This window comes from Micromesistius poutassou, assembly GCF_964030765.1.
Source record: "Micromesistius poutassou genome assembly, chromosome: 1".
NCBI lineage: Eukaryota > Metazoa > Chordata > Actinopteri > Gadiformes > Gadidae > Micromesistius > Micromesistius poutassou.
Window position 1 is genome coordinate 14,383,683 of NC_140271.1, and position 10,383 is coordinate 14,394,065.

The 10,383-nt window shown below is 44.1% G+C and overlaps 1 protein-coding gene across 1 annotated transcript; it reads left to right on the forward strand.

The window, feature by feature from the left end:
* Positions 1-6,721: 6,721 nt before the first annotated feature.
* b9d1 (B9 protein domain 1) lies at positions 6,722-9,880 on the forward strand. Its single transcript, XM_084488293.1, has 7 exons — positions 6,722-6,824; positions 6,958-7,026; positions 7,859-7,970; positions 8,231-8,327; positions 8,482-8,544; positions 8,855-8,922; positions 9,617-9,880. The coding sequence occupies exons 1-7, from the start codon at positions 6,762-6,764 to the stop codon at positions 9,763-9,765; spliced, it is 621 nt and encodes a 206-aa protein (XP_084344419.1). The 5' UTR covers positions 6,722-6,761; the 3' UTR covers positions 9,766-9,880.
* Positions 9,881-10,383: the final 503 nt, after the last annotated feature.

Consider the following 10,383-nt stretch of genomic DNA (forward strand, 5'->3'; position numbering starts at 1 on the left):
TCCCCAGTCCCACCATCACTTTGTCATCGCTCACTATTGATTCGTTTGAAAACCCATTCTGCTCCCTCCCTGATAGCAGAGAGCGGTCGCTGATCCAGTATGAGGCTCTGAACCAGGGGTGTCAAACTCATTGGAGGGGCGAGGGGGCGTCTGCCAGAATAGACCAAATGCTGCTTCATTGTGGTTGGACGGAATAAACACTTGAAACGCTTGGGAAATATGCAATTATTCCTAATGTTGGCCGGCGTGTTCGTCAACTCTTTCACAGCGGGAATCGTAATGGAGGTATATATCAAGTATATCATTCTGGAACCACTGCATGCTGTATGCACACTCTGCAAGTTAGTTTTTCCGTTGACTTCAGTGAATAACTATTTATTCTGCCAAACAGCTTGAGAAATTGTTCTGTATCGACCTTTCTTCCCTTTGCCAGGGACATCTTGCAAGTGGAAGTTAGCAATTAGCGGTTTCCAAACCTGCTCCTGACTTACTGGGGTCCTAGTAGCCTAGCTTGGCATCTAGTGCAACCCAACTTATTTTTGGAAATACAACAAGAACTATTTAAATCAATTTGATACACCTGTTTTTGAAGGCTTACACTGGTTATGTTGTAGGTGCTTGTTAAAGAAAGCATGTGTTGCTTTTTTCAATGATATGTGGTGACCACCTGTTTTGTAAAGTGCCAGTAAGTGGCTAGTGTGTTTGTGTGTGTGTGTGTGTGTGTGTGTGTGTGTGTGTGTGTGTGTGTGTTTGCATGCATGTGTGTGGGTGTGCATGTGCGTATAGATAGATAGATAGTCCTTTATTAATCCCCCTTAGGAGAAATTCACAAGTGACCAGCAGTACAGTGGGAAAAGAGAGTGCGAAACAAGAGTATATAAATAAAATTTAACAATTTGAAATAAAATATAATAAAAAACTATTTGAATGTATGTGTGTGAGTGTTTGTGCATGTGCGTGTGTTTATGTGTTGTACATTTGGAGCCATTCTCATTCAACTGCATGCTGCATTCCCTTTGATTGGCTGCTGGATGTACACACACTCATTGACCTCCTGTTGTCTGGGTGATTGCCATTATGTTGTCATGGCAGCACTCAAGCTAATGACCTGAGTGCTGCCATATTAATGCCGAGGCCATCTCTCTCTCTCTCTCTCTCTCTCTCTCTCTCTCTCTCTCTCTCTCTCTCTCATTACTTTTGTAGATCTTTCCATAGACATCGGCCATAAAATCGAAGGATGATCTCTTAATGGAGACGAGTAATTCCCACGTGTAACAGGACAAAGAAGGAATTCAAATGCAGATGGTCTTATCATCGTGACCTTTGATTGACACACACACACACACACACACACACACACACCCATGCAACGCACACACAGACACACACGGCTAGATATCATTTTCTCTCTCTTTTTATCATTTTCTCATCTCAGACAATGCTGATCAGGCTAACCAACCATAGATACTGTAGATCTGTGTCTGTCTGTCTTTACATGTACAGTATCTGTATTGAGGTTAGTCACCATAAGTCATCAGGTGCAAGACCACAATTGTGTCTAAGCAGGACTGTGTGTGTGTGTGTGTGTGTGTGTGTGTGTGTGTGTGTGGGGGGGGGGGGGGGGGGGGTAACCACTCTGTTAATGAATATCTAAATAACCCCTCCCTGACCTCTCTGCTCCTCCTCAAACGAGATGACTGATTTACAGTCACACACCGTCTGATTTGAGAAGCCATATCTCATGTGAAGGAGACCGTCCCTGTCCCCCCCCCCCCCCCCACCACCACCACCACCACCATCACCACCCCCACCTCCACCACCATCACCACCCCCAACCTCCACCACCATCACCACCAACCTTATCAACCCCTCCACCACCTCCACCGCCACCACTAACAATTCCCGTGACTAACTGTCAACCTGCACTGCTTGTGAGAGCAGCTTCTCGTGCCACACGTTGAGATGCCACAGACGTCCCTCCGTTTTGAAGACGGGTTAGACAAAGGGAAGCGTTGTCCTGAGTACAACTCGACTCCACATGAAGGTCTTCTCACTTCCCAAAACAAAGACATCACTTAGAGTTCCGTTTAGGATGATAACAACTAACACAGTAAGACAGGAAAAGTGTATCTCACGCGCCTAGACAACATAATGTGCGTGTCAAAGTTAGACAGCAGTGAGCAAAAAAAACCACGACTGTGTAAAACAAAAACAAAAAAACGCTTATGCAAAATAGCTGTCACATAAAGCCGCGTGGCGTAGCGACCACATTAGGGCGCCTCATGACCTGGAACGCCATCACTGTCTGTTCTCCCGCGACTATTTGCAGTGACATCGGCTTTTTTTCGAAGGAGCTCAGCAAAGCCAGCCTTGGGGTTATCTCAACAGGGGGCCCCAGAGGCTGTCTGTGTATGTGTGTGTATGGGGGGAGGGGGGGAGCAGCCACCCTAAAGCAGCAGTGTGTTTAACAAACGGCTCCGCGACACAACCCCAACGCTACTGTTTATTTACCTCATTCAAACTGCAGTAGAAGAAGATGTTTTTTTTTTCAGTGTTTTACACAACCACACACACAGACACACACACACACATGCACAAACACAAAAAGTGAACACACACACACAGATCAGTCTTTAATCAGGCCAGTGTGCCCGTGGACAGGTACGCAGATGCCCTGAGCCAAGAAGACTTTAGCAGGGCATGGTAGAGTAGAGGACAGGTGAAGAGTGCGGTAGGACTTGAAGTTCTGCCTACGCCCCCATGGGAGAACGTAAAGAATTGGGCCAAAGGAAGACCACACACATTCCCAGTCACACAGTCACACACACATGCACACACACACACACAAACACACTGAGCTTTTCACACACCCACCCACCCCCCATCCACCCACCCACAAGGTCATACTATTTCTCATGTTGTACAGAGACAGGGCTGATTCAGTTTGGACAAACCAATCCATCCAGCGATGAGAGAAATAGGGTAGGGTTGGGTTCTCACTTCATTAATGAAACACCTTTGTTCTGAAGCACTGTGTTTATGCATGCAAGGAGCAAGGAATCTTCATTCCACAGCAATGCTCTGACTTATAAATAAGGAGAAACACGGTTGTGAGAGTGGTTTTATTAGTGGCCACAGAGGCTGTGTATCTATTCTAGATTTTCACCGTTAAAGTACTTAATATTTTACATTGAAATAATTTCAAATATATTTGTCTCTTTCTTGTTCTTCTTCTATTTGACTCTCCCTCCACCATTTCACATTCAGTTCCCCCACCCAGCTGGCGTTCAGAACCAAGATGGGCACTAGGTTATTCAGGAGGACCATTGCCTCGTTATCTTCTCCATAAACTAGCTGTCACTGCAAGCCATCTGTCATTCTGTATTATACTTATTATCTGTCTCTTCATTCTTTCTCTTCCTCGATTTTCTCCCCAACTTTCTTTCATTCTTTCTAATTTTCAATCATCACCATCCTTTCACTTTTTCTTTCCTCTCTCCTCACAGCTTGGGGTGCATGGAAGTCTGTGTGTGTGTGTGTGTGTGTGTGTGTGTGTGTGTGTGTGTGTGTGTGTGTGTGTGTGTGGCCAGCCGAGGTGAAGTCACTGTCATGGCCTGTTAGTCCCACACAGCATCAAACATTAACCTCCATTAGCGGCCCATTCCATCTCTGCTGCTTGTTCACTGTAAGCTAATCGGTGTGTGTGTGTGTGTGTGCATGTTAGTGTGTGCGTGCGTGTGTGTGTGTGTGTGTGTGTGTGTGTGTGTGTGTGTGTGTGTGTGTGTGTGTGTGTGTGTGTGTGTGTGTGTGTGTGTGTGTGTGTGTGTGTGTGTGTGTGTGTGCGCGTGTGTGTGTGTGTGTGTGTGTGTGTGCAGGCATGTATATGTATGTCTGTTTGTGCATGCGTGCGTGTGCATGTGAGTGTGTGTGTGTGTGTGTGTGTGTGTGTGTGTGTGTGTGTGTGTGTGTGTGTGCGTGTGTGTGTGCAGGCATGTATGTATGTATGTATGTTTGTGTGCTTAAAGTGTCTGTTTAAAGTGCTTAGACATGCTTTCCCGGGCCGTTGGTTACTTGCATTGATACAGTAATATCCTTTGTTAATTACGCCAAAAAAAACTGCAGTATTTCTGCTTTGCTGATTCTGCTTATTTCTCTGGGGAAGGTATCTCAATAACCTGGATGCTCCGTCTGAGGCCCATACAGAAGCCACAGGTAGAATGGTTGCAAAGTCAGACACTGCAGATTAGAATGCTTTGACCCCTATAGGATTGTGACACTTGTTCCAGACTTATTCAGCAGGATAACCCCCAATATCTAATGACATTTCACATTGAACACGCACAAAACCTGTTTAACTGTTTCTGAATGAAGCTCCCTGATATAAATTGGTTTGGGTTGCAACAAGATGGGGTGGATAATTGGAAAAAAAATAAAAGATCCACTACAACCACCACCACCACCACCACCACCATCCTTCTCACCACCACCATCACGACTTTAGCAGGGCAAGGCAGAGTAGAGGAGAGGTGAGGTGTGCAATGAGAATGGATGTTCTGCAGACCCCCCCTGAAGTATTGGGCCGGGATGGTCGATCAAGCTCAATTCTGGTCAAAGGGTTTTGAATTGAAAACCTTTCCAGTGAGGAGAATGTCAGACACAAACCTTTTGGCAAGGGCAAGAGGGAGAGTGAGGGAGCGAGATGATTAAAAATGTCATAGGAGAGGGGGCAACATGGTGGGGTACAGGGGTTCAGGGGTTAAACCAGAGGGATGATGTGCAGACAAGGGGGAAGTTGAAGCGTTGGACGGGACCTTAAACCCTAAAATAATCATATCACAGTCAGATGTGTCCACCACACACCTACTGAATATATTTTTAGGAAAATGTCAAAAGGTATATTAATATACATCTCAAAGTCAGCTGAAAAGCTCAGGATTATGGGGTGTGGTCTGAAGCCCAACTTGTGTAATTTGTACTTCTGAAAGTCTGAAAAACCGTCAAAAGGCACTGTCGCTTACTGTCATGTGAGTGGCCTGGCTTGGACACGTGAGTGCACGATTATTGTTCACCCACTTGGCTGGGTAGCCAGGAAGGAAAATAGTCTCCACAAATTAAATTGTTGCAAAGGAATAGAAGGAAATCCATACCGAAATTAGGTGAGGTTGGAATGGATGGACCCTTAATCCACACCTCGATAACGCTTAATAACATAACTTGTAGTGCATGACGGATCTCTGTCAGCCTTCACTTTAAATGGGTGGGTGCAGGACATAAGATTGGGAATGGATAATGGGTTCCATAAATGTACTTCCTCACACAGAACATTAACAGAGGGGCAGCAATTAGGACACCTTATCCTAATTGCACTTGATGAGCTGGCTGTAGCCTTGCATGTCTGACACTGCCGTCGGGGTATGAATGTGTGAATGTGAGGCAGTACTTGTAAAAAGCTTTTAGTGGCCACAGGTCTGAAAAGTGCTACATGAATGCAGTCCATTTACACTTCAACAGTTTAGAAGTTAAGAAGTAGGAATATGTCTACAGACAAATACTCCAAAATTTCACATATGAATGCAGATATTTACCTGTGATTGGTTGAGAGTTCTGCAACTGCTACTTGCAAGACTAGCAGTTGCAAGACTGCCAGTCTGTTCTGTTTGTCTGTCTTCTGTACAACAGTGCGTCACCTCCCTGCAGGTATTGACTTGAATAGGTACAAAACGAACATCAACCCTGTTTATTATGGTGTGATGGTATTTGGCGCTTCTGTTCAATTTTTGATGTTGACTGATAGACGTTGATTCCTGTTTCCCAGAGGTGATTTGACTTATGTTTTGTCTAATAAGCTGTGTGTGTGTGTGTGTGTGTGTGTGTGTGTGTGTGTGTGTGTGAGTCAGACAGGGAGAGAGCGAGAGAGAGAGAGGAGAGAGAGATTGGTGTCCCCTAAAGGTCAGAGAGACAAAGGGTCTGGTTATGTCAGACAGCAGGGGTCAAAGATCTGTCAGAGAGAAGACCGCAGCGAGGAATAGAGATGGACACGCAAACATTAGACACACCGAGAGAATGAGATACAAGGACCTAGGTTGAGACTCAACAATGTAAATATGGGGAAACTGGGATCATGATAGTGGGCAGTAATTAATATATTTGAATTGCATTTGATAGGGACGATTGCAATTTAACAACCTACCAATAAGGGCATGAAACGGATGTGGTGCACAGTTTTATAGTCCGGCTGATATGGGTAAATGGGTAAGGCCATCAAAATTAAAACAGTATATTTTTGGTATATTTAAAATATGAATTAATCCGATTTTCTTTTAAGAAATTAACAGCCATAACAGCTCTGATAAACTGCATATTTACAATGAGGCCATTCAAAAGCGATCCCTATTATGAATTCAGTCTGATTTTATTGTCTTCTTAAAAAATAATGATATGGTTGCACATTCGTAATATCTCTTATGTCGTGCTATTCTACCCTGTATCAACCATTGTATTTCCTGGCAAATTATGCATGACGTTAGCGTGTGAATTAAAGCAAGACATTGCTGCCACCTTGTGGGCAGAAAAGCCCACGACAGTTATTCAACTTTTCAGGTTTTGGACTACGCAGCTTGCCGTAGGTACCGTCGGGGACGCGTCACCCTGGCAACGAAGTAGGCTTATCGAGCTAATGCTACCTCAAACTTACCACAGAGCATTAGTAGAAAGGGTTATATTCACTGACTCGTCCGTATAAAACTATACATGAAACATTAATGGCTTCCAACAACCCATCGGTGTTCCTCCTCATGATCAACGGGCAGATCGAGGGAGGCGACGTGAGTATTAAGTACCCGAGTAAGACCCGATGGGAACTAGTTACATGGCTAACGCTAGCCAGCCAGCCTCCCCGAGGCTGTCCGTGTGTCTGTCTCTAACAGTAACCTACTGTCTGCCCCCGTCCTGATTCAGTTTCCAGAGTACGACGACCTCTACTGTAAATATTGTTTCGTGTACGGCCACGACTGGGCTCCTACCTCGGTGAGTACGAGTCCACTGCTGTCCACTAGGAGTGGTTGATGGTCTACTGGCGGATTAAACGCTATTATGATAAACGGCGTTAATCTGGTCTAAGGTGACACGACAGGTGTTTTTAAGGTGACCAGATCCAGACAAACCTTAAGCAGGATAGAGCTTGTTTGTGTGGGTTCAATGTGGGACATGTCACCAATGCGGATGGGTGACGACTTTATTCTAAAAAAGATGCGCATCGCGTTGTTTTACTGTCAGTTTCTGTACTTTGTTGAAACGTTAGCCGCAGTTCCTTTTATTTGTGGTGGTTTCCATTATACACCGCCGAAATCCGCAGGGCTTGTGACTTCTGCCGGCTGAAAAGACGGTTTAACCTGCACTTGACCCACGTGTGCTCAGTATGATTGACAGCAAACACAGCCTCATGCCGACCCCTGGTCACCCTAGGTGTGTTGCACCTGCTGCAGATCCGGAGACGGGTTCATCCTTTAGTAACGAAAGGAGGCCATATGTTTACTTTGCTTGTTTGTTTTATTCGTCCTTGAAACGTTCCAAACGAAAAACAAAATCGTTTGTTTTTACGCGCCACAACATATCCACTCACATTTTACATTGTGTTTCTAGAATCTGTTTAAAATGTATTAATTGCATCCGCACAATTTGAGCAATGCATGCTCTGTATTACATAAATTGACAAATACATTAAAATAAAATAAGAATGACATGAAATACATTATACGTATAGCATGTGCTTGAAATGGATACAGGCAAACCAATTTACAGGTATGTCATTGTATCTCTTTAACACTGAATTTCTTCCTTGTGTTGCTACTCTTTGTAGGGTCTAGAGGAAGGCATCTCTCAGATAACCTCCAAAAGCAGACTGTCGCCTCACAAACTCATATGGAACTTCCCACTGGAAATTACATTTAAGAGCACCAACCCATCTGGATGTGAGAGACACACACACACACACACACACACACACACACACACACACACACACACACACACACACACACACACACACACACACACACACACACACACACACACACACACACACACACACACACACAATATTCTCAACACCTCATCAGAACAATACACTTCATACCACATGACAAATTCATAGAGATTGTGGGGGTCATCTCTACACATGTCTCATACAAGCTGCTGTCAATGTGCGCGCGTGTGTGTGTGTGTTTTCCAGGGCCTCAGATCGTGGTGAGTGTGTACGGCCCAGACACGTTTGGCAATGACGTGGTGCGGGGCTACGGTGCAACACACATCCCCTTCTCGCCCGGACAGTGAGTACATCACGCGTAACTCTACCTCTAAAACAGCTTCATCACTGTGCTCGATTCCCCTCCTTTTACCTCCTCTAGGTTGCTTTAATACTTGTTCTTATTGAAAAAGCAGGTACAAAAAAAAAGGCATGAGAGATCCGTTTGTTTTCCTCAGACACACGAGAACGATTCCCATGTTTGTTCCTGAATCCACATCAAGACTTCAGAAGTTCACGAGGTAAGATGTATATGCAGTACAGTATTACTATTCTTACAGTTGTATGTCCTGCTGAACACGGTAACATGACTTTAAATGACCAGACCATCGCTGTTCACCCACACACATCATTATATTTCTACATATTCCTATTTTGAAGTTCTATCTTACTCTTTAATAGCCCCTAGAATAGCCCCTTTATGTACGACACCTGTGTGTCAAGATGACACCTCTGTGTAAATAGTCAATGCAATATGTGCATATGATCACTGGTTCCATGTACTGAGGGGAAAGAGCGTGAATGGCGTTGCCCTTGTCCCGTCTCATCCAGCTGGCTGCTGGGGCGCCGGCCAGAGTACACAGACCCCAAGGTGGTGGCCCAGGGCGAGGGCAGAGAAGGTGGGTCTTTACCGTACATCCTCCTCACAGGTGGAGCTGATGTACAGCGCTGCGTAAGCACTAGGGGTGGGAAAAATAATCGATTCTTCGATGCATTGCGATTCTCTCTAGAATGATTCCATCGCGATGCAGAAAAATGTATCTGCAAACCCCCACCCCACCGACTTTATCTAATATAAAATGTTAGATAATATAATTCATCTGTTGATTGTCTTTAATGATCATCACACAAGTAGGAAGTGATTAGCAAACTCTGAACTCTGATGTATATATATATTTTTTTGTAAATCCCGCATGGAAATGTACATAAAAAAAATTGTTGCATCGATAATTGTTTTAGAATCTAATCGTTGACCTCTGAATCGGAATCGAATCGTGAGGTGCCAAGAGATTCCCACCCCTAGTAAGCACATTATATACCGTTGTCCAATAGAAGTAGAGTGAATATAGAAGCCTAAGGAACATACAGTAATATCATATGAGCAGTTTAAACAAAAACTCCCCTCATTAACTTTTTTTTCATAAACATTTAATCAATAAAAAAAAAGTTGCAAAGAAAATTACAATATTATCTATGTCTCAAAGATAAAAAGGTAATTAACAGTTTTAATTATAGGTTTTATATATTTCCTTTTTTCTTTTATAAATATCTAACATACATCTACTAATTCTCTGTTCCCTGGGGTGTGTTCAGTGACACGCGTGTGCTCCCAGGGCTTTGTCACGCTGACCTTCCACATCGTGACCAAGGACATGAAGAAGCTGGGCTATGACGGTACACCTTCAGACCCCTCCAACACACTGTCCCAGGCCTCGACAACCGGCCTGAGACCACACGAGTAGCCACACACACACACACACACACACTGCCTCTATATGAGGACCCGGCGGTAGCATTGACAAAAGTGGGAGATTCTGCAGAACCGACCGTTACTGAATTTCCTTCACTTGCTGCCTGTTATTGTTTATTCTGTACAAGTCATGGTTCGATTTTGACATGCTGACAAAAGAAATGGCATTGTATACAAAACCTTGGGTATTGGCATGCCCACGAACACTGTCTTATGTTAAGACAAATAAATAAATTTAAGAGCTTATGTGATTGTTTGGTAGCTAGAAAGCAAACTAAATCCCTTTGAATGTTTTTGTATTTTTATAATAAATGGGTACTTTTGCTTCAGAAAAGTTCTGTTCATTTCTTATCTGGTATCCGGTTACCCTAGAAATCCAGAGTTCTCGCGAGAGCACAATTTGAATTTGCTCAGCGAGTCACTCTGGGAACGAGCAATATACTTGAAGGATGCATCCTTCGAAGGATGCAGCCCCTGAATTGGGACACGGCTACTCACTCCCCGATTCCCCTGGCCCAGAACATAAACCAATCACATCGGTGTATCTGATTCTGATATAGGTGGGCCAAAAGCGTTGCTGTTTTACCGAGCAGATACGAAGAGTCTTATC

What these genes read in the sequence shown, in the direction of transcription:
- b9d1 (XM_084488293.1), top strand. Translation starts at nt 6,762, where the DNA reads ATGGCTTCCAACAACCCATCGGTGTTCCTCCTCATGATCAACGGGCAG. An exon ending in ATCCCCTTCTCGCCCGGACA is followed by an intron (nt 8,328 to 8,481) that starts GTGAGTACATCA and finishes TGTTTTCCTCAG; the next exon opens with ACACACGAGAACGATTCCCA. An exon ending in AGACTTCAGAAGTTCACGAG is followed by an intron (nt 8,545 to 8,854) that starts GTAAGATGTATA and finishes CGTCTCATCCAG; the next exon opens with CTGGCTGCTGGGGCGCCGGC.